The sequence below is a fragment of the Molothrus ater genome, chromosome 1 (genome assembly GCF_012460135.2).
Source record: "Molothrus ater isolate BHLD 08-10-18 breed brown headed cowbird chromosome 1, BPBGC_Mater_1.1, whole genome shotgun sequence".
In the NCBI taxonomy this organism is placed as follows: Eukaryota; Metazoa; Chordata; class Aves; order Passeriformes; family Icteridae; genus Molothrus; species Molothrus ater.
The window spans coordinates 14,751,023-14,778,094 of NC_050478.2; the positions used below are offsets into that span (position 1 = coordinate 14,751,023).

The following is a 27,072-nucleotide window of genomic DNA, read 5'->3' on the forward strand; positions in this document are numbered from 1 at the left end:
GTCTTTTATAAATCAGTTTTCATTATTATATGTTGCTATTAAGACTACTATTAAAAAAGGGAGCAAGGATTCCTCAGATACATGTGTCTGTCTACTTTTTACACATAAAATGGCATTCATTCTTTTTCATATAGTAGGTAGCTTTTCTGATCATTTGCACTATATTGTTATTCAAATATAATAATATGTAATTCCATGTCAATTAGATCTGACAGGCCCTCTACACATGAATTTGTGACAACTGTCTTCCAAGCACTGACAGTACACTGGGTCAGCCAGTGCCCCTTGAAGCCACCTTGGAGGTGCAATTTCCCTAGGAAGGAGGAGAAGCGGCATTGATGTTAAAATTATTTTTTTTGGTTTAGTTCTTCACAGTCTCCCATCACCATTGGCTTTTGCAACTGGCACTCTGTAAACAGTGGCTGGAAGGATTGTGATCATAATGCAGAGGTGTACAGTAAAAACAAGGAAGGCTTTTAGAACTGCACTGAAAATACAAGAGGCAATCGGGATTACCTGCGCTGGCTTTCTGCCTTAGGAATTCAGCCAGCTCTTCCCATGGCCTCTGTTTTCTCTGCTACAGATGAATAGAAGGAGTTCATTGCAGGTTGGGTTTTGTTCTCATCCAAAATGAAGGGCAGCTGATGGCTTCTTCCTGAAGAATGATTCCGGTTTCACAGCAATATCTTAGAAGTATCTTATGGTAGCATTTCTAATCTTAAATTTGAACTGCAGTACAGAGATGTTTTTTAGAGTTTTGCCATTTCACTAATTCATGGACAACGTGGAAATACTTTTACTTCATTGTTATATGCATTTCCATATTTTGTGCTTTAAAGGCTTTTGTACATTATATTCTGAAGGCATTTTTTGCTATGAAATAGGCATTTTTTGCTTTTTGCCTATCTTGGGCTATAAAGCTTTCATGCCAAGGACCATTTCTTTGTTCAGTTGATTCCTTCTAAGGACTGCTCATCTACATGGAGGCACTTGAGGCGTTGCTGTAAGTCCAAATTATAATGTGTTCTATTTGCAAAAGATTAGTGAAAAGGAGAAACTGAAGGTATCAAAGAAATGCCATTGAGAGTTGTATTATGTCTGAAGAGCCCAAAGTGCGATTCAGAGATGAGATTTTTTGTCTGAAACGTACATTTGCTGACCTGCCTTCCCTGTTGGATTATATTGCAGTTTTTCAGGAAGCAGCTTTTTTCTCTTTCTTCTAATTCTTCTTCAATAGCCAGCTCACTGGAAGAACTCTTGCAGCCACTGCTCCTGAAGTTTAATTTATGCCTTTTGAAATAGCTACAACTTGTGAAGCTCTGTCACTGGGGGAAATCAGATTGAAATTTTCTCTTGAATAGTTGGATTATTATTGTAACCACTTAAAAGGTGACAGGATCTTCACCTCAGCCATTTTTTTCCCTGAGAAGTGTTGGAAATGTCACCCAGTTAAACCTCAGATCAGAGCGTCATTTAAAAACATGTCTCATTAAACACTCAGCTCTTGTTATGACCCTGATGGATTAGTTGCTACTGAGTTTATGAAAAATGAAATGCATTACTTTTCCGAGAAGCTTTAACAATGTATTTTCCATTCTCATTTAGGATAGGAATGCCTGACACTTACTAAGCTGTTAGAATATGGCCTACGGCTCACCTAATTCAAAGGCTGCAGAATGAAGGAAAAAAGATGAGTGTGGAAAATGGACTTTTCTTTCTTTTTTAACAAGTAGCATTTGTCATGCTTTGCAGACTTTTGAAGGCAACACCAACTACGACACGCCTGAGCTGCGGACTTTTGAACCTGTATCGACACGATTCATACGTGTCTACCCTGAGAGAGCCACGCACGGGGGACTGGGGCTGCGAATGGAGCTGCTGGGCTGTGAACTTGAAGGTAATTGCTCTGCTAGAAATGAATGCACTTTATTGTTTTCATAAATACATTCTCTACTTGGTCTGCTGCTGAAGACTGCTGTGTCTGCACAGGCAGCACATCGGACTCTCACTTCCATGACTGCCATTAGTGCTGGTTCTTGGCCTATTCAGCTCCTCTCTGCAACATTTAAATGCACCCAAGGCACAATTATTATTCTTTTTCCCGTTCCTTTGTTGAATCACAGTGATATTCTCCACATGGTTTTCCATCCCCTTAAGCATCCTTATGATTATACTTTTGAGAATCATAGAGCTATTAGGAGAGAATAAAGACAGGAACTTAAATTTTATGTTACCATGATACAACCCTGGAGGAGATGTTTTCTGAGAATGCAGAGGGAGCTTTGCACTAAATATAGTAATTACATCCCTCTATCCTTCAAAGGACCTGAAAGTCACACCACAGACAATGGTAGGCAAAGATCACTTGACTGGACAGTGTCTGTGCTGTTAGTTTTGGGGGCTAAAGGGGGCCTCTTTGTGCTTTACTAAGCTTTAATTTTGCAAGAATATGTAGAAGATGAAAGAGCAGGAAAAGCAAAGTTTAGACATTTGTCCTTGGACTTTGACATGAAGTCCGCTTTGATTTTTGTTATATAAACATAATTATTTAACTTCATAGATAACTACAGATAACACTATGTGAATTTAGCAATTTTATCTGGTGGATGATGACACAGTGGTGAGGCTTATAAACCACACAGCTTAAAAATACAGAAAACAAACCATATTATTTGGGGTTTCATATGACACCTCTTATAGAAGCAGCTGAACCCAAGATGAATGGAAACAACTGCTTTACCTCCATTTCTTTCTCACCATTTCTCCCCCAAGAGGGAAGTGTGGGAGGCATTTGCTGTGAGAACTGATGAGTTCTGTGTTGTTTTTTTTAGTTTAGTGATTGAGTTAGTATGATTTTACTTGGCCCGGAAAGTGGGGAGGCTGGAAATACTTCTTAGTTCCCGCAGGAAGTCCTCATTTCCTGTGGGAATACTTAGTTCCTGCAAACTATTGTGCTACTTGCTCAGAAAAAAGAAAACCCAGCACCTGCCTTATGTAAACTCACAACCTCTGGGCAAGGCCCTTCAGCCACAGGGCTCCTGTAGCCACGCAGCCATCCAGGAGTGAGTCTTGGACCACCTCACAAGAATATATTGCTCAGTGAGATGGAGGACCCTTTGCTTTTAGGCAAACTGTAACAGCAAGGACATTTTTGTTTTTCCACTGGGACACATCTTTTCACATTTTTTCTTTCTGCTATGGTATACTTTTGATGTACGCTCACCTGTAGGTCACCCATGGACAGGCGAGGTCAGTTCCCATTTGCCTGTGGGAGAAGGACAATAATTCTTAATGTTGTATAATTGCACCTTAAGAGGGAGTTGAATGAAGTCACTTGAGATTTACTGAGCAAGAAAAGAGTTGAGATGAGAAAAGAAGCATGGAAGTTGGCACAGAGGGGAGTAGAAATCAGCTCTCCAGCAGTAATGAGCAAGGGCAAGGTTTGTGTGCTTGAAGCATCCCAGGGGGGCATACATGAAATGATGGCAGAGATGCAGGCAAGCTTGAGGCTATACAGGGACACAAAGATCAAGATAAGAAACTTAACTGGATGTAGAAAGCTAGAGGGATCCCCCAGAGGGGATTTTTATAGCAATGTGGGTAACAAATGTTCTGCATAATTCATAATAGGTACAGAACTGTTTCTCTAACTAGGGATAGATTGAACCTGTAAAGCATAGGTCAGGGTCCTAAAGAGGCATGTTTTATCCCATAATACAGCTACTTGAAAAACTACAACCTCTCCTGACATTTTCAAGCCAAGAAGTCAGTGTATGTGATCTTCTGTGGCCAACGGATGCTGAGGGCAGTAGAAGGGAAAAGAAGAATCTGCAAAAGACATACATTATTGCATAGCCTATAATGAGTGAAAAAGATTGCTGATGAAAATAACAGTAAGTGAGAAGAGACAAAAGCCTGGATCACATTCCAGGAATGCTTAACTGAAGACAGGGAACTATATGTGTGGCATGAAACACAAACGTAGCACCAAGTCTCTGTGTTCTGGTTTTCCAGATGTGGTGTGCTTTGCAGATTCTGGGCTATGTGTTTTCTGGCATCTTACACGAACCTGAAGCATTTAACTGTAATAACAAAGTTCAGACATTTACTGGTTAGGCAGCAGCTACCGGAAAGTCAGCACCAGTAAGAAGCAAGCAGGTGGCCAGGAGGGATGACTGACATCACTGATGTCTTATTTATTTATAGCTTCAACAGAAAACAAAAGAAACACCTTCCATGTGTCCTCATTGAGCACAAAATCATTCCACATCACACTGGCTTCCTGCTGCTGTTACCAGAACCGTGCTCAGACATTTCCTCCCTTATGTGTGCTCTGCAGAGAGGTTTCTTCAGCAAAGCATTGGGTGCTAGGGAAATACCACCTTGAGTATGCACCCCCCTGCTCCTCTGCACAGGCCCACTCCCTGGGACTTTGCAGAGCAATAAAATTATGGGGTCTCTACCCCACACACAGCCCTCCAGGACTCTTGTTCTGCTTTGCCAGGCTTTCAGTATTCCTTGATAGGAACAACAAACACCCAGTGAATAGATAGTCTGGGGCTTTGCTGCCCAGCTCTGCTCAGCCCTTCAGAGCAGGAGGCAGAGCAGATACTCCCCACTCCAAAGAAGTACTAAGCAACCTGCAAAGTAGAGTTGCTTCAATCCTCAGACACAACACATGGTGCTCATCAGGATGTTACTAAGCAACCTGCAAAGTAGAGTTGCTTCAATCCTCAGACACAACACATGGTGCTCATCAGGATGTTACTCCCAGCTGCAGGATGGTTCTCCAGTTCGTGTTTTAACTGAACAATGGATTTTGTTTCAGCTCCAACCGCTGTCCCTACCGTTTCCGAAGGCAAGCCCGTGGATGAGTGTGATGATGACCAGGCAAACTGTCACAGTGGCACAGGTGATGACTACCAACTGACAGGTGCAGAAACCATCCTCATTCCATTGCAGCTTCATTGTAGCTCATATCCATCACCAGCTTAATGTTTGTGCTGATTTAACCACTCAATATTAATGGACATTAGTATGCAGTTTGTATTGTTAGTGCTGTCAAAACATGGGCATCTGCCTTTTATATATGACAATACTTTTGATTGTTTTCTCAGCTATGTAATTTTTGAAGAAAATAATAGTGACTAGATGGAAGAGAGGGCAATTTTTTGAGTGGTAATTGTGTCTAATCAAATAGTCTAATCAAATCTTCTAATCAAACTTTCTCTTACGAAGAAGAAAAGCTGGACAATACTCTTGAGATTTATTATCTGAGATTGAAGAACTTGGAATATTGCTTGGTTTACACATAAGTTTCCTACCTAAAACTTAGTATAGGACTCAAATCTCATTCCCAAATCTTTCCTAGACAGAAACAAAACAGATTTGTTTCATCAGAGTGCACTGCCACATACTCACACTGCCAGAAATATTTCCATGAGCTTCCCTGCTGACACAGCATTACAGCCACAGAGGGGCTGATGTTCTCCAAGCTGCTATCACCAGCAGAAAAGTAGGAGGGGGAGATGTAACATAAACTGCATCTGAAATAGAGGAAGCTTGCTAGGTTTCATATCCTCACACTTCTGCACAGAATCATTAGTTCTTCTAAGGCAGCTGACACTGCACCTCTATGCTTTTGATCTCTTCTTGGAGGTCACTTGTTCCACAAATCTCTGTGTCTGTTTGATTAGATCTATACATCTGCAGTAATTGAGGTTGTTTTTAGATGCAGTGACACAAGTTATTTCATCACTGCTCCCTGATGTGCTTATCTAATAAATGTTTATTGCTTCTTATATCCATGACATAAAATAGCATTAAAATCTGGCAATAGCTGTCCAAGAGGTCATTGGGTGAGCTTAGGTAAGAGATTGGCTTTTTGGAATGAGCCAAGTAGAACATCAGGCAGCAGATACAAATGAAAGTGAAATTTCAATATCAAACCCTTTCTGAGCTTGCCAATATCTCCTGTAATTGCACACTGCAAATCATATATTGAAAAACAATTCTTGAGTGGAAAAGACAGTGCATGGTCACTGTCACTGCTTTTCAAATCAGTGTCTCAGATTAACCTTATTCTTTTTGAAAACAGCCATGAAGGGAGTCTGATAAAATAGTCTGTATTGTGTTAAGGTAGCTCAGAAAGCTTTCAATGTTACTAAATAATGTAATTTATTTATTTATTATTCAGAAAAGAAAGAGGCAGGTCAGGGAACACTAGAGCTTCCTGCAGAGCTCTACATTGTCTTGCAAAGCCCAATAGGTAGAGACATATTGCACATAGAGGAGGCTCTGTCAGGGAAAGCAGACAGATCTATGCAAGCACCTTCCATGTTCATAGTCTCTGCACTTCAAGGAGCTCAGGACTCCATCCCACATGTCCCTTAGGGAACGTTTATTGAGCAGAAAAAAAACCTTCTGGCAGTTTCTGCTGGTTGTGCTTAGGGGGCAATTTATAATCTCTAAGACAAGGGAACAGCTGCCAGCCTTCCTGAGCACCATCTCTTCTAAGGAACTGAATGTTTTTCAGTATTAATATTGAAAATTACTGCATTGCCCTCCTACAAAAGTGCAGACACTGAAGTACAATTTATTTTTACAACACCTAGAAACCCTAGGCAGTGCATGCCCAGTTGTTCTGGACATTGGAGAAATGCTGCATTCTATATATGGTTTTGCTTATAAATGCACAGAGCAAAATGCACAGAACTGATTTTACCAATAAATTAATTGTAAACATTCTTTTTTTTCCTTCAAACTGCATAGGAGGCAGGTGTGTAGGTCCTGTGGCCCATTAAGGATAGCAGGGCAGTGCAGAGGGGATTTCATGAGTGCCTTGCCCTCTCTATGTGTGGTGCCACTGCAGAGTCGCTGCCCTGACAGCACTTGCACATATGTGAGTGCCACAGTGAGGCCTCCCTTGCAATTAACTCTAATTGTGCTGTAGGCCAAATTCCTTCCTGCTCTATTTGGACCCCATACAGAGCTACTCTATTTGCGTGGTATATAGCATTTCCCATCAGATCATTCTCACAAGTATAAAGCTGAGACAGCTTGGGCATTTATTCTCATTGGAAGTCATCATAGTCATCCTTTCTATAATGCTTTAAGCACTTGCTTGCTGGAGAAAAGAAAAACAGGAGTCATTGACTGGCAATCAGCACCCCACCGTGCATTTATAATTGTACTAATTTCCTTTTTGTTTCCTTATGAATATGAGGCTTGCTTTAAAAAGTCAAGTATTATAAAAATATCAATTAGTAAGCTTAGGAGAAGGCCATGTCCTCACTCACCTCTTGTTTATCTGCTTGAAGAAAAGGACAAAGGGGAAGTCCTTAATTCTTCCTTCTCTTTGAGACAGAGGTGAAAACTACCTTAGACTAGATCCTAAAGTCTGGCAATTTCCATGCACCTCTCCTGTGAGCTGGTCTCACAACACAGCTATGAAACAACTTACAGGGAGGCCCAGTTTTACCTCACATCCCTGGTATGAGAAACAGCAGGTCATGGGTAAATGAACAAAATAGTGACTCTTAGGAGGTGTCATGAAGACCAGCTGCTCACTTCCCATGTGATTTGGAGCAAATCAGTGTCTATAAATCAAGGACAGTCACAGGGACATGTTGTGGATGATTTAGTTGGTGTTTGCAAGGACTCCAAAGATACACAGCTTTATTTAATGAAGAGTTCTTGTGGGGCTTTTTTGATAAAGAAAACCAGACTTTTAATGTCATATTTTCATGCTTAAGGTCGCATACTCAGTTACCTACATGCCTAATAAAGACAGTAATATTTCAGGTTTATATATAGGTTATTCCTAATGACTGCTGTGTCCTTTGTTGTGTCACATGTATCATGATACGCATAATTTCTTTTCCAGGTGGGACTACAGTGCTGAATACAGAAAAGCCAACAGTAATTGACAATACATTACAACCAGGTAAAAAAAATGTTCTTATTAAAACCACAATAAATTCCATACCCAAATTTCATGCCAGAGACAAAATAATGAATTGCAGCACTTCCTGACTTACCATTCCTTGAAGTCTCTGAAGTAAAGAAGCATCTGGTCTCTTAGCTCTGTACAGTAAATATTTTATTCCTTTCATCCACATGTAGATACAGCAGAGAACAAGATTTCCTTCTGCATCAGCAAATGCCAAGTGCTGACAAAATTAAACTAACTTAATCACAGAGTGCACTGTTTAAATGTGGCATGTCAGTGACACAAAGTGTGTTTGCAAACTCCAGGAAAACAAAAACAGCCACACAGGCCCACTCACTATTTATATCCATGGTTTTACAAAACTAAGACAAGTAAAGTTTGCCAGTTTTTTCCATCAGTGAACTGGTAGTTCTACAATATTGTTTTCTAGCAAGTTTTCTTGAAATGGGATTACATAAACTGCTACCATGAACTTGAAAAGGGAAAACCAAGTTGTCACTGGCAGCAGGTCCTTGTTACTTAATACAATAGCTAGAAGCTTTTAAATTCCTTAGTTTGCTGCTTCCTCAGTTTTCATACCATTTTTTTAATATCCTGTGCAATTTACTGGGAGTGGGGGAGAGGATGGATTTGGGCAGAAAACCCAAACTCCAAAAACTATAAGCACTGGTTAAAAATCCTTTGCACCAATAATTGTGGAGCAGTAAAGAGGTCAGTTTTCAGTTACTCCCATTTCCTCCATTAAAGCACAGTCAGGCACAGTCTTGCAAGTGATTTATTAACAGGGTGGGTAAATGTTTATCATTGTTTCCTCAACCATGTGACACAATCCACTCTTGCTTCAAGTGAAAGAAAGGGACTAATAATGTAAAAAAATTCCTAAAGGACACTTATGGTGTTGATCTGATTAAGAAATAGAGCTGACTTAGCTCAGACTTTGTTCCCACTCTCGGCCTCTGCATTCAGATATTGCAGAGGCCAATGCTTTTACTCTCCTCAAAATTTGTCTCCAGGGTCACCCAATTGGCTAAGTCAGCATACACTATTTTTACCTCTGCCCTGCTTTATGAGCAGAGGCAACTCGTGGAGCGCCAGTGCAATGAGAAACACAACAGTGAGCCAGTCCCCCCTGTTGGGACACCTACACCCTGCTCTTCACAGTCAGTGCTGCTGAAGGGCTGGATGGCTGCTGCTGATCTCACAGTTCTGCAAAGGGGCTGGGGATGCAGAGTGAGAAAAGATTCTGTGCTGTGGATTTACAGCAAAGCATTTTAATTTTTATGTCTGAAATTATCTGTTAGGTTTCTATTTTGATGACATGAAGGATTTTTTACAGTTTTTGAACTATCTTCTTGCATTTAAACAAATTGCAAATTCAGACAGTGCCTCTGTGCAGTGCAGTTTCACTCCCTCCCCAGCAGTGCCAGCTGCTCTGCAGGTTGTGTTCGATCCCCTTGGCTTGGGCGGGACCCTCCAGTAACAGACACTGTTACTACCAGAGATTAAGATATCCTCATTTTCTCTCCTTACTTCCCTCCTGCACCACCTTTGCTTACTCTGGGATGTGCCATGTTTTTTCTCTATTAAAGGAGTTTCTGAGGCTCTGTTCAGAGCATGCCAGTGTTACTTCCCTGCATTGTGCTCGTAGGAACCATTTCCTTCCGGGGAATAAGGGACGAGTTCACATCCCAAACTCCAGGCTGCCACATGGCAGCACATTACAAAGATCATAGATAGAGATCAGCCAGACGCTAATAAATAAGAATAAGGTTTCCAAAATTTCCAGTTTAAGATATAAAGGTTTCCAGCTGCCTCATAATCCCTCACTGAAAACCAGCCAAAAACTCCCAAAAATGGGCAGACAGAAATTTCCCTCAGCATGGGGAAGCCCCTCCTGGCCTGGAGGTGGTATAAACATTTCCCTCTGCCGAAAGGACATGGCTGGACCCGAGTGCCACAGTGAAACACAGGGAGCAGGGGCCGTGCAGCTGGGAGCAAGTCTGCCCTGTCAGCCACAAATAACACAGTTTAAACTGCCCTTGAAGTTCCAGGGCTGCTTGGGGGCCCCTGGCCCTCTGCTGCCTGAGGATAAGTGCACCCTTTCAGCTCTTCTCAGGATGAACAAGGTAGGAATTTAACACATCAAGGACTGAGCCTTCAGCTTTGGCCTTAATTCCCTTTAAGGCTTGGTTTACCTTAAGATGCTAACGCACCATGAGGTAAATGATGAGCTCCAAGCCAAGGAGCTATTCCAGATCCAGTTTGCCAGCTCCAGTGGGTGACCCTGCACCAGGGCCATGGTGCCAGTGGTGGCCACAGCAGCTGGTGCCACAGTGCCTGGGGACAGAGACTGACCAGCCCTGTCTGCAGCAGCAGCAGCAGCAGCTCATGCCATGGCACAGGTACTCTGCACTAGGTGCCAGCAGCACGTTCTGCTGTCCTTCTGCCTGCATTCCAGCCTGCAAATATCCCTAATCTCGTTATCCCAGACTAATGTGCTTGTGTGTGTCAAAGCCTGAGATTATCCTATTCCAACCAGCTTTCATACACTATGGAAACAGTTAAGAGCAAATAGCTGGAAAGCCTCTGTATATAAACAAACGGTTCCATCAAGGAGACGTTTACATTTCATTTCAAGGGGACTCAATTGAAATAAAATAAAAAGAATCGTGATTTCAAGCTGCTAAAAATGTTTAAAGGTTTGAATTTTTATTTTTTATTTAAGAGAGGATCTACTTTCCTCCTCAAACTTAAAAAGATGTCTTTCACAAATCCATCTGTCAAGGTAAATACCTCCATTCTCAGCCCTAAGACTTTCTAACATCTAGTCGTTTTTGAGCACATATTTTTAAATTCTAAAGGACTATTTGAAATGCTTGTCTCTTAGCTATTTACATACAGAGCAAGCTGTTAATTTACATTACGTGCTCTCAGTGTGTAATCTTAGTCCTTTGTAAAGAAGACTGTTCTGAGAAGTACCTTGTTTTTCACACATGTAATAGCTATGTCAGAAAAAATATAACTAAAAAATCTTGAAGTTAAAATCTCTGCTAAAAATAATTTAAAGGTAGAATAGGTCTGATTCTCATTTATGTTGGAGCAACTTTGTATCAGTAAAGGGATATTAAGGCCGTTAAATTATCATTTACTATCATTTAAGGTAATTCTGTGCTGCCAGCATAAATGGTATAAAAATGCAAATACAAATCAGACCAAATATACCACTTTGAAGTGGTCCAAATTATGTGTGTAATTTCCTATTTTAATGTTGATTTACCCTTTGGCAAGAGCATCTTAGAGTGCATTTTCATATCATTTTCAATGCCATCATGCTTCTTCTTGCCTCTTGTTGAAGGAGTTATAAAAATATGTCAAAGTCTGTGGGCCACAAAAGATTAATGGACTTGCAAGAAACTCACTCAACTGGATTTTCAAATTACTTTCTTGTTCATGTGCAGTAATGGTCCCAGCTGTGAGCAAGATGTGGTCAAAAAGTACAGCTGTTGGTTATTCTTTGAGAGGATAAATCTGTTTTAATTCAGTATCACGTACCCTACATTTTGAAGAAGGCATATGGGATTTTGTCACACCTCCCTCCCAAATTCTCATCTGAGCTGCTGCTATTTGATTACATAATAGCTGGTTTGCTTTGTCCTCTCCATACACACAAACCCAGAGATCAATCACCTATTGGCAGGAGAATTATCCTAGCATGGGAATGGGCCAGCAATGCAGAGGGAGCCCAACAATTGCTACTCGTCCCCAGTTTCCTTCCTTCCACCAGAGCTGCCAAGCTATAGCCCAAGGACAAAGAAGAGGACAGATTGCCTGCAGCTTGCTGTGAGCTACTGTCTCAGCCCCCCAGGACCTTTAATAGAAGGGCTGAACTAGCCTGCCTTTTCTGGGGCAGATCCATTGTCCATACTGAACCATAATGAACCTATCCTGATGCTACAAGTGTCCATTATTAATTGGCTAGCAGGCCTATTTTTCCTTTTTTATGAGTCCCTGGGAGAAGCACTGGAAGAGACATAAGAATAGGCAATAAGAGATGGCATGTTTAAGAAGCTTGTAAAATAAGAGCACTCTGAAATGCCTTGCCTTTGACCTTCAATCCCGTTGCTATGATTGTCTAAGGAACATAGTAACACAATAACTTCTGAGAAAACAACAGGAACCTAGCAAGAAACAGCTAACTGTGTGCAGGTTACTGGTCAAATTCTCCTCAGTTTCAGTGGATTCTACTTCTGCGTGGAAAACAAGTTCATTTTTATGCTACACCATGCTGTCTCTGAGTCTGAAGCCAAGGAACACAGGCATGGCCAAAGCATATCAGACTTAGGCTCTTTGCCAATTTCCTGGACTATATATTTCAAATGAAAGTGGAAGAAAGTATTTATTAGATGGAGCTGTGAAATTTAGCTCTGTTTTGAAACTCTCCTTCTGATCCCAGTGTTCAGAACTGTCATCAGAGCATGAAGTAAAAGGCTTTTGTCACTTCCTGGACTTTAGAATTAACTATTAAATTCTGGATGTTTTCCTTGTCCATGTCACTATCCAGTTCTCTTTGAATTGTGTTCAATCTTAGCAGCATTCAATGGAGCAAGTACCACTCACATCATATGAGGATTTTTTTCCTTTGATCCACCTTGAGCTTCACTGGGTATCTCACATTACTTAGGCTGTGAAATGGAGAAACCAGAATATTGTTCTGTTCTGAGTCTCTGGATTCATCATTCATTTACATACTTCTCCTATGTATTCTGCTATTTATTTTTTTTTCAGAGTTGAACAATACCAGTCCTGTCTTTGTCCCCTGTGCTCATTTCTGCTGTGTGGTATCTTCAGATGGATGTGATCTATCTACCACTGTTCTCCTTTCTTGTGGTTTGAATACCACACAGGCTATCAGCACTTTGCTTGATATAATCCTTTGGGACTAATAAGATTAATTTTGTTCCACATTTTCTAAAATCTTTTCTAAAGTTCTGTCTCATGGCTCTGATGTTAAAGCCATGCCATATAGCTCTCCCTGGGCCTCCTTGACAATGAAAGGCTATTTGTCACAATCTTAAAACTCTTTAATTCATTGCAATGTCGTTCTCTTTCCTTTAAAACCCCCCTTGATTTTCAGATGTCCCCTTTTGGGTAAGATGTCTTTGATCACGGCCCCATTGTCTAGAAAAAAATATCTAATGCACTGACGAAAGAGACAGAATTCCAGGATTGCCTTTCTGCACTCATGTGTGCATAGACTGAGTTCTGCTTCTTCAACATTTTGAGCCCAAAGAGAGGTTATTCACCACAATCTACTTTTTTCCTAGAAAGGGCTAGGGTGCTCCAGGAAACATCTTTCCTCCACATTGAATTCCTGTGTAATTCCAGACATTATCTGTTGAATTCATTTGTTCCCAGCTAGGATGCTGCATTCGTGACAATGTGGAGTAGACCCCTCTGGAGGCCAGCAGGAGAGAGGGGGGAGGCAGGCGGGGTGGGGAGGATGAAAGAAAGGAGTGAAGAATGAGGGCTCAGTGCAGAGAGACACCACAGCACAGCCAAGGGAGGCACTGACAGGCAGAGCAGAGGGGCAGGAGCTGCCACAGGCTCAGATGTCTCTGCTGACAGAAGGAAATTTTCTAGGGGCCAGAGGGGAGAGGGCACGGTGGCCACAATGCAGGAATCTAGTGAGTTGAGAAAAAACTGTGTCTGGGAGCAAGGACCTACCAAACAAGGACACAGCAGGCAAGGAGAGAATGATAGATGAACCCTTTTTATATCCATTCTGTCTCAGCCTACTCACCTGAGGTTTTGTGTTGTTAAAATTATTATTCTAGTTTACCTTCCATTAAAATCTGGGTTGTGAGTTCAAAAGCCTAACCAGCCTTCCCTGACAGCTCAGTACATGCAGGAGGTCTTTGCCTCTTTAGACTGGAAGAGCTCCACCTCAAAGGTATGGCCAACTGCAGGTCTCAACACACTTCCCATATTTCTCATTATTTTCCCACAATAAACAAGCACATTCTAAGAGTCGCATTATCTTTCCTGGCTTTTTTTATTAATAATGGGCAAGAAACACAATTCTTCCCTCAGAGCTGATATTGATGGAAGCATAGAGTCCTTTGTTCTTAGTTCATACTTGCACAAAGCATCTCATTAAAGTAAACCTAAGTTATTCCTTTAATAAGGCGTGAGTCATGCCTGAGAAAATACTCCAAGATTTGGTCACATTGCTCTTGGGAGAGTATTGCTCTACTGGGAGTTGTCACTGCTCAAGGTGAGATAAAAGTTCATATCAAGGGGGTAGGAACCAAATGCTCAAAAGATTTCAAACTGCTTCTGAAAATAAGAAATGCAAAGGATTTATATGCTATCTTTGTATAATCTTTCAATTGAAATTCCTAGTTCTATTGAAGAAAATAAGCTACTATGTATTAAACCTTTGGGCAGAATTGAAAAGAAGCTGAAAACAAGATATGATCTCATCCTGACCATAATACCAGACTTCCCTTATTTTATGCAGAGCTTGTTTTGAAGCTTATTTTGAGTTCATTTGGCAATCAGCCACATTTGTCCCTTTTCCCTCTCAATTTGTCCATTTCAATGCTGCCATCTTGTGGGCCTACTTAACTGTCTGGAAGATGGTGAAAAAGTTCCTTATTGAAGCCAAGAACCGTAGACTCCATCAGAAATCCTTTCCTGCCAAGGACATTCCATTAATGTTTCTGGTTGTTCTTATTTTTTTTTCCAAATCTCATTGAGAGTTTCAAATTGTGGCACCATTACAGTGCAGAGATATTGATAACCAGAAAATACATCTGATAAGTAAGCCAGAGCTTTCTTATGAGTGTTCTGTGCTGCAACGTGGTTATCAGATAATGCGGGCAAATCAGAAGAATTAATCTAACCACAGAAAAAAAAAAATCCCATCATAGGGATCATAAAGAGACAAGAAGCAACCACATCTTTTACAAAAAGTAGTGATTTTTCAAGTTTCCCAGGAGGGCTGTTCTTGCTATGGCTTCCCAGAGTCTCGGGAAGGAATGGTTCTGCTAACAGTCAAATGTGTGCATTTGTTTTGAAGTACAAATTCCAAATTATGCGATTAATAACCCTATTTCATCCCCTCTTTTCCATCTTCCTTTGCAGAGCCACCACTATACAACTGTGGCTTTGGCTGGGGATCCCAAAAGACTTTGTGCCACTGGGAGCACGACAACCAGGTGGATTTAAGGTGGGCAATCCTGACCAGCAAAACCGGGCCGATTCAAGACCACTCAGGTAATCATGAGTTCATGATGTAGCCATTTCACACTTGATGAGATTGTTCTGTTTAATACCAAAATCACAGGAGAGTGAATTATGCCTAAGATACAAAGATGGTTCTCTAGTAAACCTAATCCATTACCAGTAATCACAACTGACTGTAATTGTCCTTTCTGTTGGGGAATAAAGACTGCTTCTTGTCAGGAACTGAAGATATTCCCTTCCCCTGACTTGCCTTTGGGTAATCATCACCTGGGGTAGAAAAAAATCTGAATGACCAAATATTTTGCAAATATCACTGACCAACTAATACAGTCAGTCAGTTAATGACCTCACATTATTCCTGTTTGTAGTTACAGGGGCTACCTACCACAGGAAAGTGTTATATGTAAGTGAAACTTCCCAGATGGGTGTGTTATCACATCCTTCTCCTTTCCAGCAGGAGCTGGGGATTAGGGCCATCCTCTGCTCACAAACAGTTTTTCAAAAAATATCACGCTGGGGAATTGATTGGTTTGTTTTGCAGTAACTAACTCATAGCTCAGCATAATTAGGCAATAAATTTGCTGCAGGCTAGTGGAGAAGGGAGGGCACCGTGTGACCTGCACAGCCTCTTACTTTAGTGTTCTCGCTTGCATACGTGCAGATTAATCAAATGGGTTGAGATGATTCCCCCTTCCCACTCCTGCTACCCTTTGCTTAATGAGAATGACAAGGAAATTAGACAAAATTGGACTTTTTAAATTCTGAGACACTTTCAATTGAATCTTAAGACAAGTACAGTAGTTTCAGGGGAAAAAAAAACTTGTAATACTTTGACTATAAATGGCATTGTACAAATAAATGGCATCAAATTAACTAAATGCAGTTAGCTGAAGTGAAGGCTGTAATGGTGGAAAAATTGATGTAGAGTAAAGTGAAATGGCTCAGTAGGATCTGACATTGAAAGGAGGTTAAAAGCTATGTTAGCCAGAGACTGACAAAATCTAAAAGGCATGCATAAGTAAAGCTCTAATTAAGACAATGAAGACAGAGTTCCTGACCTGGCACTGCAATAATATTCTGAAAATGAGAGCTATCTGCACTTTGCCATCAAGGATTATAGAGAGAGAACCTGTCTTCAATCAGGAGATGAAGAAATTATATTCTTCAAATGAGATTTTGTTGTTTCCACTGTGCCCTGCTAGTACAGAAAACTTATTTGTTCCATGAGCTGTAGCTTTAGTAAATCTTAAAGGCTGCCCCTTTTTCTTCTACTGCACTTTCAGTATTTTCCAAAATTCTCGTTGGAGTCTAAGGGCACCTTCACTTGCCAGGTTTGTGACCTGCCTGCCAGCAGGCACAGAGTGAGTGGGGTGGGTGTGAACACAGACCATGAGCAGTCTGAATGGCACTCATGTCCCAAACAAACCCTCAGCTGCACAACAAGGCCACCCTGTGTATTGGGAAAACCACAGTGAGCAACTCCCAGGCACATCTTTCTCTCAGACACATGTGTAAAGCTGAAAAAATACACAGAACTAATCTTCAACAGCAATTGCTTGTAGATGGCAGGATACACTGCATGTCACTTCAAATTATATATCTTGTGATGAAATCTGGCCAGTGGTAGGTCTTCCAACTCAGACAGCCATCCTAATGCTGTGATTATTTTCCTTTTTTCCTCCCTCTGGATTTCCCCATTCTTTGATGAGATTTGCACATTGTGCTGCTCTGCACAGAAGTGAAGTTAGTTGGAAAGAATGTATAGACAAGCATTCCTGCTCAAGAAGATGGACAAGATGCTACTGCAGAAAGACGGGGGGGGAAAAAAAAGCTTAATTTTTTTTACAATATAACATCATCTTCTATACAATTCTTCAACATACATATTGGGCTGGATACCTCTTCTGCTCACAGAAAGATCCAAACAAAAGAAAACACCCTTGTCTCATGTAGGAAGAAGTGTGTTCCTTTCTTATTTTTAGGTCTAGGCTCTGGGTTTAACCCACTCCTCTTATTCCTGGTTCCCATCTCACTACTCTGTCCTTCTTATGCTTACCAGAGTAGCAATGCTCAGATTCCTGTCTTCATTGGTGCAGGACTATATCATTGCAATCCAATTATACACTATTCACATGAAATTCAAGGATATTATGTATAGGCAAAGACCAATGCTGCCAAAATACCACCCTTCCAAAACAACTTTTGCCTCTTTTTACTTTTCTTTCCTTTGAGCATTGGTATAAACAGAGATATGTACACTTATTTCAGCAATACTTGAGAAATAGTATTTTTTATTATTACTTTTATCCTTCCTACTCTCAATAAGATGATGTCAATAAACGCTGACTCCATCCTTTTGTGTGAGTGCATTGCACATGCAATCTGTTCTTACACATGCCAGGATTAACTTCATGTTTTTCCACCATGACTCTCTGCAAAGACACTGTTCAAAAGCTGACTGGAATGGATGCGTGGCTGATGTAATTCAGAAGCACATCTCTATAGTCAGTATCTTACTTAGCAATTTTCTGTTACCAAACTAATCACACTCCCACATGCTTCTCTCTCAGTGTGATTGAGAAAGTAAGTTTCCAAGTTAAGGGTATTAGGTGTTCAGATTTCAACAAGTACGAATCCATTATGCCCTTGAGAAAGCTATAATCAGCTATATAATATATTATAAGCTATAATCTTACTCTTTCAGGAAAAAGGCTCATAAATGTATAGAGCCCAACATACTGTTACAATAATCAAGGGCATAATTCTGACACCATCTGTGACAATGGTCAGCCTCTATTTGGGAACATGCTTTAAATCTCATTTCCTGATCTCTGGCCATGGCTGTTCAAAGCCATTTCACCCTTCTCAGTGTTCTTCCCATTCTAGTCTTGCCCCTTGAGCACAGATTACTTCAAACAGAATTTTGTTTTAATAGCTCTTTGCACAATTAACATAGAGCAGGCCCTAAGGATTTCCCTCTACACTGCTGAACCAGGGATGGCTGTTTTCAGGAGGTGCACACTGACTAATGGAGCACATAATGCTGTCTCACCAAACATGCTTGTGCCCCCTTCCCTTAACAAAACAAATGCCTTGTGTGTTTCATGTGGTGAGCATGTTGTTAGGCTTCACCCTTGGCACAAAATATCCCAGTGAACAGCAGAGGAGATGGCCAGAGGAAAGGGAAGAATAACAAAATTGCTTGGGTTGGACAGGACCTTTAAAGATCATCTAGTCCAACCTCCCTGCAGTGACCAGGGACATCTTCAAGCCTGACCTTGAATGTTTCTGGAGATAGCGTGCCTTCTTCCTCTCTGGGCAACCTGTGTCAATGATTCAACACCCACCAAATTTCTTCCTTATATCTAGTCTGAATCTATTCTCTTTTCGTTTAAAACAATTACCCTTTAGGCTGTCACTATGGGTCCTATTAAAAAGTTTGTCTGTCCTCATCTTTGTTGTAAGTCCTCTTTAGTGGCTGAAAGGCTGCAATAAGGTCTCCCCAGAGCCTCCTCTTCTCCATGCTGAATAACCCCAACTCTCAGCCTGTCCTCAGAGGACAGGTGCTCTGATCAGCTTTGTGGTCCTCTTCTGAAAGCATATCAGCTTTCCTAGAGCTCCCAAAACAATGCATTCTGACTCTCGTTTGTGATGTTTGACCCATAAGCATGGAAAGAAAGCAAAAGATATGAGGTGGTCAGGGATTCTTATGTTGACAAAGAAAATTAAAGCTGGTGGCTATTCTTAACACAGTTCTTCTGTCACAGTAGGAGATGGCAATTTCCTTTACTCCCAAGCTGATGAGAGCCAGAAAGGCAAAGTGGCCCGGCTGCTGAGCCCCGTGATTTACTCGCAGAACTCTGCCCACTGCATGACCTTCTGGTACCACATGTCGGGCGCGCACGTTGGCACCCTCAGGATCAAACTGCGCTACCAGAAGCCCGATGAGTACGACCAGGTGCTGTGGACCCTGAGTGGGCACCAGGCAAACTACTGGAAGGAGGGACGTGTTCTTCTTCACAAGTCTGTGAAACACTACCAGGTGAGCTGGGCCGTTCCTCACTGAGCTACCACAGCCAAGGCCAGCAACACCTTGCTGGTTGTGTTTCACACACCACATTAAAAGATGTCACTGAAGGATTTATGTAGACAATATTACACCTAGAGATGAGCTACGCTTGCTGTGACTAATAATAGTGAAATATTTCATGGTATCTCAGATTACTGCGATACAATCACTTTCTTATCACAGGCCAAATAAATACTTTATATATAATTTATCATCAGTAACAAAACTGCCTCTCTGCCACAGTTTTGCTGATGCAAAAGTCTTTCATAAAGTCCTGTCAGTCCATAATTTACATTTGCCTGTATAAGTTCATAAAGGCAATGCAGATTTTCAGGCCACGATTGAAGCGCAAGTGTGACTTCAAGTGAAGATGTGTGTTAACAACTAATTAAGAAATCCTGACTGCTGTAGTTGTATGCTAAAATGAAAACAATGTGAACTCTATCTTGTTTTTCCAGGTGGTTATTGAGGGAGAAATTGGAAAAGGAACCGGAGGAATTGCTGTGGATGATATTAAAATTGACAATCACGTAGCACAAGAGGATTGCCGAAGTAAGTGTGACTATAAGAACACAGAGAGTTCTCCTCCAAAATATTGTTTATTTTGTCTTGATAGCTGATTTTATCTGTGAGAAAGGGATAGATAATTATTAGCTACGTTTCCACTGAAAATATCCTGATTCAGCCCACAGTTTTATTCATAGCAGTGCCACAGGTGTCACCTTGGTATAGCAGCAGTTTGGATCAGAATTGGCATCCTACTGACATGGGTCACAGCATATTCACAATTTCATGTCTCTCCCTGTATTTCATATTGCTGCCCTCTTCAAATTTCTCTGCTTTTCCTCTTGCAGGACCCTGTTTTACCTAATGCACAAAATCCAATTTTATTTCTTCACCCTTTTTAGATCACTTACTACAAAGCCTTCTTAATTTTTCCTAAAGGGCCATATCAAACCCTTACAGAATAAGCAGATAGGGTGAAAAGGCCCCTGCTCTGTCCTCTGCTGTCCTGTCCTTCTGAGTTTGCTGTGGCTCATTTGCTGTAGTCATCAGTTCCCAGACATGTGGGACACAAGGCAACGTTAGGACATGGCCTTTCCCATATCTGAGCCAGGCTATTCCTGAGATGCTCTTTGAGCCCTTTTATTCCTGGCCAGTCTCGAGTTATTGCAGTCACTGCTGATCATATGCACATTGCGTACTGCACGTAATTTGGCAGCAGCAGCCCCAGATAAACACAAGCAACAGAACACTGTCCTTCATAGCAGAGATGAAGCAATTACTTTTATATAAAAGAGGGAATAGAGATGAGAACTCATAGCATTAAGAAGATAAATTTATTCTGTGTGACTTAACAATGCAACTAAGTGCAATAATAGAGGGTGTTCCTCACCTTTTGTAGCTAACATCCTTTTGAGGGTAACATGACAGTCTTCAGCTATGTGGTAATTTCACTGCAGGATGAGGAAACAATCTCTTTTTACCCCGTGGTCCAACCCCTGGGGTTTATCAAATGCCACCAGGTTGGCAGTTGGCAGGAAAGGGAGGCAGGACACACTGCTTAGTCCTCCTGCACTGTCCCCAGTGCCAAGAGAGGTGCTGAGACCACAGTGTCTGCATTTAATTGACTCCAGCATGAGAAAGGAAAATAACTCCTTTCCTACCTCCGTGTTTTGGTTGTTCAAACCGAATGTTGAGCAAAGATTTCTGCCTGAGGGAGCTAAACCCAAAAGCTCAGTCTGAAATCCAAACACAAGTGGTCTCACTGCAGCCAGTGAAACTACTCTTGTGATTAACTATGCCTATGCTGATGAAGTGTTATGGAATTGGGCTCCAAAATTGTAAATACAGTGAACGAGATGCTAATTCATCACACTGATTTCTCTTTCCCAGGCATGGAAAACCCCTGCTGATAACTAAAACTGTGCCAAGACTGGGCGGAGGGGAGTTTCTTAATCTTTCTTTTTTTCTCCATTAATTTTCAGAGCCCATTATAATGAGCAGCTCTGTCAAGCCGCCATAATGATGCTCTGACATAGGAAAATCTGCCATACCATTATTGCCAGCATGATAGTCAATCAGTGTTTGTAACCCTAATAATCAATGTCAATTCTTTTGCTTCATTAGAATCAACTGATGTGGAGAATGAAATAGATGAAGAAGAAGACCCAGAAAGTAATCAAACAGGTAAAATTTGCGTTATTTCTTAAAGGGGAATGAATTTTAATGTGTATTTTAATGTGAATTTTTGCATTCTATTTATTTATTTATAGATTTGTTCTCTAACTGCATATTGTATTAAGGCGTTATGATTTTTCTGGAGGAGATGATCAGATTTTCATTTATTTGAGGGTTGTAATAGTTTTATTCTTCCATGTCATGTGGACTTTTGTCCTTTTTATTATTTTTGCCTATCTCAAACATTTGAAATTTCATATACCTAATTTGTTACATTATATTCATATACATGCAAGCACATTATAGCTCCTCAATATTTTCTTACCTAGAAGGCTTGTCCACTGCTGAAGAAAGCTCTATCATTATATCTTACAATTTATGACTTGCACTGTGCCTCAGTAATTAGGCTCAAATCTCTTCAGATTAAATGTTTCACAGACCTGGCTGAAAATGCCATTTTATGACCAGTCTAGCAAAGCATTATCATTTCCAATGATGATAACAGTAAATGGATCATTAAATGGATCATAATTGTCATATTGTTCCACTAATAAAATATACTTGCATTTTTCAGGCAATGAGCTTAATTTTTTTTTCTGTTACCGTCAACAGGATTGCTATAATTGATTTCAGTGAAAGAGAGTGAGTTTGTCCAAAAAGACTTTTTGGCTTTTCCAACAACAATTACAGGGTTTGCGCTTTTGGATCATTTTCATAAACTAAAAAAGTTGAGGGAAAACATTATGATACCTCGTGAATATTTTACACAAGAGGGCAGAGTGCTCTTCTGTGTCAGTTCTGCCACTATTTACACTTCAACATCCAATCCTAAAGTCATTGAAGTAGAAATAAAATGGCTGGATATTCCCAACCAATGTCCAAAGTTCTAACCTCTCACTCTGAGCTGAGTAGGAATTGATTAACATTTTTGAGCTATATACTGCAACATGTGATTAAAAGACCTCCTTATTCACTCCCAAGACTCCCACTTAATCCAAGGCAGAACCGCAGCTCTACTAACAGGCATCAGATTTAAAGATTGGAGAACAGTCTGGAAAAAATCCACAGCTATTTGGGCCACATCACAATTTTCAGCTATTTATGACCACCTTGCAGAAACTAGATTTTAAAACTATGTAAAAAACTTATGTTAAAAAAATTGATGGCCTTCTCAAAATTTCCAATTCATTAAACAAAGTTCTCGCTGGGATCAGTTATGAAAATTTTGCAATTCTTTATTCAATTTCAGGGTTTACACCTCCATACCGTAGCCCAGGTGATGACTATGATGACAACATCTCCAGGAAGCCAGGCAATGTCCTGAAGACCCTAGACCCAATCCTCATTACCATCATAGCCATGAGTGCACTCGGGGTGCTTTTAGGAGCCATCTGTGGAGTTGTGCTGTACTGTGCCTGTTGGCACAATGGGATGTCGGAGAGGAACTTGTCTGCACTGGAGAATTATAACTTTGAACTCGTCGATGGTGTTAAACTGAAAAAAGACAAACTAAACACACAGAATTCATACTCAGAAGCATGAAGGCGTAAAGCAACTGGAGAAGTCAGAAAATCGGGATGGAAGGACATAACTCGGTCGTGCTGGGGAACTGTTGATCTTTTACTGTACAGGCTGAAAAGTGCATTGATGACACTGAGCCAAGCTTTTCTCAGGAGCTTCAATGAGTGTGTAACCGATGAACATGGACAACAATCTGTGTTAACAACCTGAATCATGTACAGTCTGCTTTTTCTGTTGGTTTTATTTGAAATAATCGGATGCTGGTGTTGAGACCAAGTATGATTGACTTATAGTTCATTTTGTCTTTCTTTCTCTCCCTCTCTTTTGTTTTCCTTTAATGGATAATTTCGTTTTTACTGTGCAAAATCCAAGATGCTGTCACAAAATGTATCCAGTGGGGTCCTTTGGATGGACATGCTGTCTATAGCTCAGTGCCCAGAAAATATTGGAGTAACAGCAATTTAGTGGACTTCTGCACCTGTATTTGTGTATAATTGCTCGTGTTGTGCATAGGCAAAGAAGGGTTAGGATGTTTTTGAAAGTACTGCTGCATCAGTACCGATATAGCGTGTCAGCTCTGTTTACGAAGCAATACTGTCAAATTTTATTGATGTTTTTCAGTGTTGTACTAAATTTTGTGCTTGTGAACTCCATAAAAGAGTATGTGCCATCATCAGACACAACTGGTAACCAAGTGTACTGCCTAAAAACTAAACAAAAAAAGTCCTTGGCACTGGCTAGTGTATGTCCTCTCAAGTGCCTTTTTGTTTGTACTGCTTCTCATTGTGTTAACATTAACTACAGCTTCTCTGCAGTTACGCCCTTGTCTTTAATCATATTCTGATGGCTCACTGACTAAAAGAAAAGTATATTTTAGTGTAAGAAAACAGCCTCAGCCAAGGCAAGGGCTAATCAGATTTGACAACCTGGCTTGATTGTTCTGCTTTCTGTATTTCAACTTCATGTCTCTTGACCCTTTTGTATAAAGCTGCAATATCCCCTTTTATTGTTCTTTCATATAGAATGTATTTTCAAATGTAAAATCTCTCTCCCTTTCTCTTCTCTTTCTCTCTCTCTTTGTCTCTCTGAGTAGGTTTCATAAGCATTTGCCATTGCCAAGGAAAGAAAACTTCAGCTTTAACTTGCTGGTAATGGCAAAGGATTTTATTAGAGTTTGTGTTAAAAAATAAGGGAAAATTCTTAACTTTATCCTCCAAAGTCGAACTTTGGGTTTCTTCTTAACAGCATAAAGTGACAGTATCCTTTTTCCTGATGTCATGAAACACATCTTTTATCCTGAACAGCTTGCCTGTTAATTACACTGGGGAAAATGCTTCCCTTACAGAAAAGATTGCCTTTAAAACTAGAAACTTTCCTCTTCTTGCCCCTACCTGAACTCGGAGTTCTGTTCTCTCAGTACCCTATTTTCATGCTAATCAATGCTAATTGGGCTTAGGAGTGTGCACTGAGGGCAGAATGAAGTCCCACAATGTATGTAGGGTATGTTCCTACCATCATGTTATATCCAGTTGTCATTTCATAGCAGGAGGTTTCTGCTTGACCACAAGTGCAGGCAGTGACCAATGCAGTGAACTGAGAACTCAAAGCCGTCAGGAAAATGTGCTTGACAATGTTAGGGCAATTTTTTAATATTTTAGGGCAAATACTATTGGTCAAATAATATTCAACAGCCTATGCAGCTGGTCCAACAGGGTAAAAAGAAACAAGAGCATGTTTCCCATGGGGTCCATGCAAGGCAGTGAGAGAGCAGAGGGGTCATTCCCCTCCTGCAGGTGCAAGGGGAGCCCCTGGGTTTCTGCAGTGACCTGCACACAGCACAGCCATAACTGGGGGCAGCATCAGCCTTCCCCTGGGTATCCATCAACCAGCAGAGAAAAACAGTGCAAACGTGGGGAAAGTAACATCCTACCAAGTGCTGAACTCATGTTTTTCCTCATTGAAATTCCTGAGTAGAGTCAGGGAAGTGATCGGGACTTTCTGAGTTAGTCTTTTCCAAAATTGCTTTTGTAGAAGAGCAATAAAATATCCTGTCCAGGATTAGGATTAAAGAAGGGCTAATTCAGCTTTGCATTACTTGGAGCAAAAGAATCCACCCCTATCTATACACCAAATGCTTTGAAGTGTATAATTTCACCAGTATGAGCTATAAAATAGAAAAATATGTAGAAAATCCACTAGTAACCCAGAAATGGAAGAAAAAGGAGGGAGACAGTAGGTGAAAATGAGGTTTGAAGTTGAAAATATTTTAAAGGAAGTCCCAATAGGAAAAAAGTATGGAGACTTGCTACTTCAGAGGAGTCCTAAAGGCAATGACTATCCCAAAAACCCAAACACCCACTTCAGGTCATCAAGCCTTAGATTGATGGAAGAGCTACCTCCCCAGCCTCTCAACCTTGGGTCCTCCAAAGGCTGAGACAGTGCACCTAAGGCCTAAAAGTTTTGCCTAAAAGTTAGTCCATGAGTTGTCCCAAGAGACAGACTCACTTTGTCAGAGGTAGGATTTGCATTGGTTTCTAACACTGTAATTTGACCATAATGGCATTGCAGCAGCTAGTTAATTAACCCAAAGAAGAAAAGGATTTTTCAAAACTATTTTCAGCAGACCACCACTGTGTGAGTCAGGAAATAAGGGTCTATTCTCCTTAGCTGAAAAACTTCTAGTCCACTAACTTGACTAAGAGTTACATGCTTATATTGCCTTGAAGAGAAAATCCCACTGGGGAGCCCAAGCCCAAAACCTTTTGAAATATTCCCACTGATTTTCAATAGATTCCGAACCAGCTTTGGGTCTTGATCTATTTGAAAAGAAAAGCTGGTATTTGGTGGGTTTTTTCCTTCTTTTAACATACTGAGAATTGTGAACATAAAAAAATTATCTCCTTTGTGGTCTTCAGACATTACTATGATAATGAGGATCTAGCACTGAAGATTAGATTTCTCTGAAGGTAATAGAATTAAAGTTGTCCTTCAATAAAGGAAAAATGATACTGCAACTTTACATTGAAAAGTATCTTGCACTGATAAATATATTTAAAAAAATTATATGTTTATAAAGTTATTAATTTGTAAAGGCAGTGTTACAAAATGTTCAGTTTATATTGTTTTAGATTGTTTCATAATTTTTAAAGTGTAAAATAACATATTTTTTTCTTTATTGAAAAACTATAAAAATCTTCTGTAGTAAAATGATTTCATTTTACTGGTATATTATTGCTTCATGTTTTGTACCATCATAAAACTTTGTGCAAATTTTTTTTACAGAAATTTTTATTTTCTATGACAATATGACACTTGTAAATTGTTGATTCAAAATGAACAGCGAAGCCTTAACTTTAAATGACATTTGTATTCTCAGACACTGAGTAGCATAAAAAAACCACATAGAACTGAACTGTAATTTAAATTTCCAAACTATGACTACTACATTCCAAAGAAACAGTTGAATTAAACATTTTCATAAAATATCCCATAGCTGATGTATTTTATTATACTAAAATGGATTGGTATTATTAAATGGATGGTTTTATTTAGCATCTTGCAACAAGCACAGTGTTTCAATCACAATTCTATTTGTTAGTAGGCAGCTCCAACAGACACCTTGGTGGGTTTGTTCATTGTTTAGGACAGAAGCATTCACCTTTGCCTGACCCATTCTCTTTCCTTGCTGGAAGACACTCCTGCTTTTTCACCAAACAGCTGGGATTTAAGAGGACAGATTTGCCACCACTGCCCCTTGCCATGGGCTGCCCAGTGTAGCACCCTGTGCAGGTGTTAACCCCCTTGGGCAGGGATGGGATTTACTGCCAAGTACTGCCCATTTCTGATGTGTTACTCCACGAAGTCTCTGCTCCTGTATTAAAGTTTGTACCAATAAGCTCCCTGCAAATTTCATGGGGAGTCATCAGGATTTACTCAGCCATGGCCAAATTTCCCAAGGCAGAGCACAAGTTGGTGATTGGAACAAATGCAGTCAGGGTAGCCTATTGGGCCTGGTTTGGCATCAGTTGGGTGCCAAACTCACCTGTGGAACACATGAACACATGGTCATGTGCAGAGAGACCTTGACAAAGCTTGCATCCAG

At 40.5% G+C, this 27,072-nt stretch overlaps 1 protein-coding gene across 2 annotated transcripts in view; it reads left to right on the forward strand.

Annotated features, from left to right (window-relative positions):
• Positions 1–26,455, forward strand: part of NRP1 (neuropilin 1) — a 112,930-nt gene extending 86,475 nt beyond the window's left edge. Inside the window, exons 10-17 of one of the 2 annotated variants that reach the window (XM_036405351.2) lie at positions 1,753–1,897; positions 4,829–4,933; positions 7,886–7,945; positions 15,098–15,229; positions 18,970–19,241; positions 19,727–19,820; positions 21,399–21,458; positions 22,699–26,455. In XM_036405351.2, coding sequence (XP_036261244.1) covers positions 1,753–1,897; positions 4,829–4,933; positions 7,886–7,945; positions 15,098–15,229; positions 18,970–19,241; positions 19,727–19,820; positions 21,399–21,458; positions 22,699–22,991 — 1,161 coding nt within the window. In that variant the 3' untranslated portion in view covers positions 22,992–26,455. The remainder of the gene's footprint in view (positions 1–1,752; positions 1,898–4,828; positions 4,934–7,885; positions 7,946–15,097; positions 15,230–18,969; positions 19,242–19,726; positions 19,821–21,398; positions 21,459–22,698) is intronic. The other variant, XM_036405358.2, reaches the window with a different exon arrangement.
• Positions 26,456–27,072: the final 617 nt, after the last annotated feature.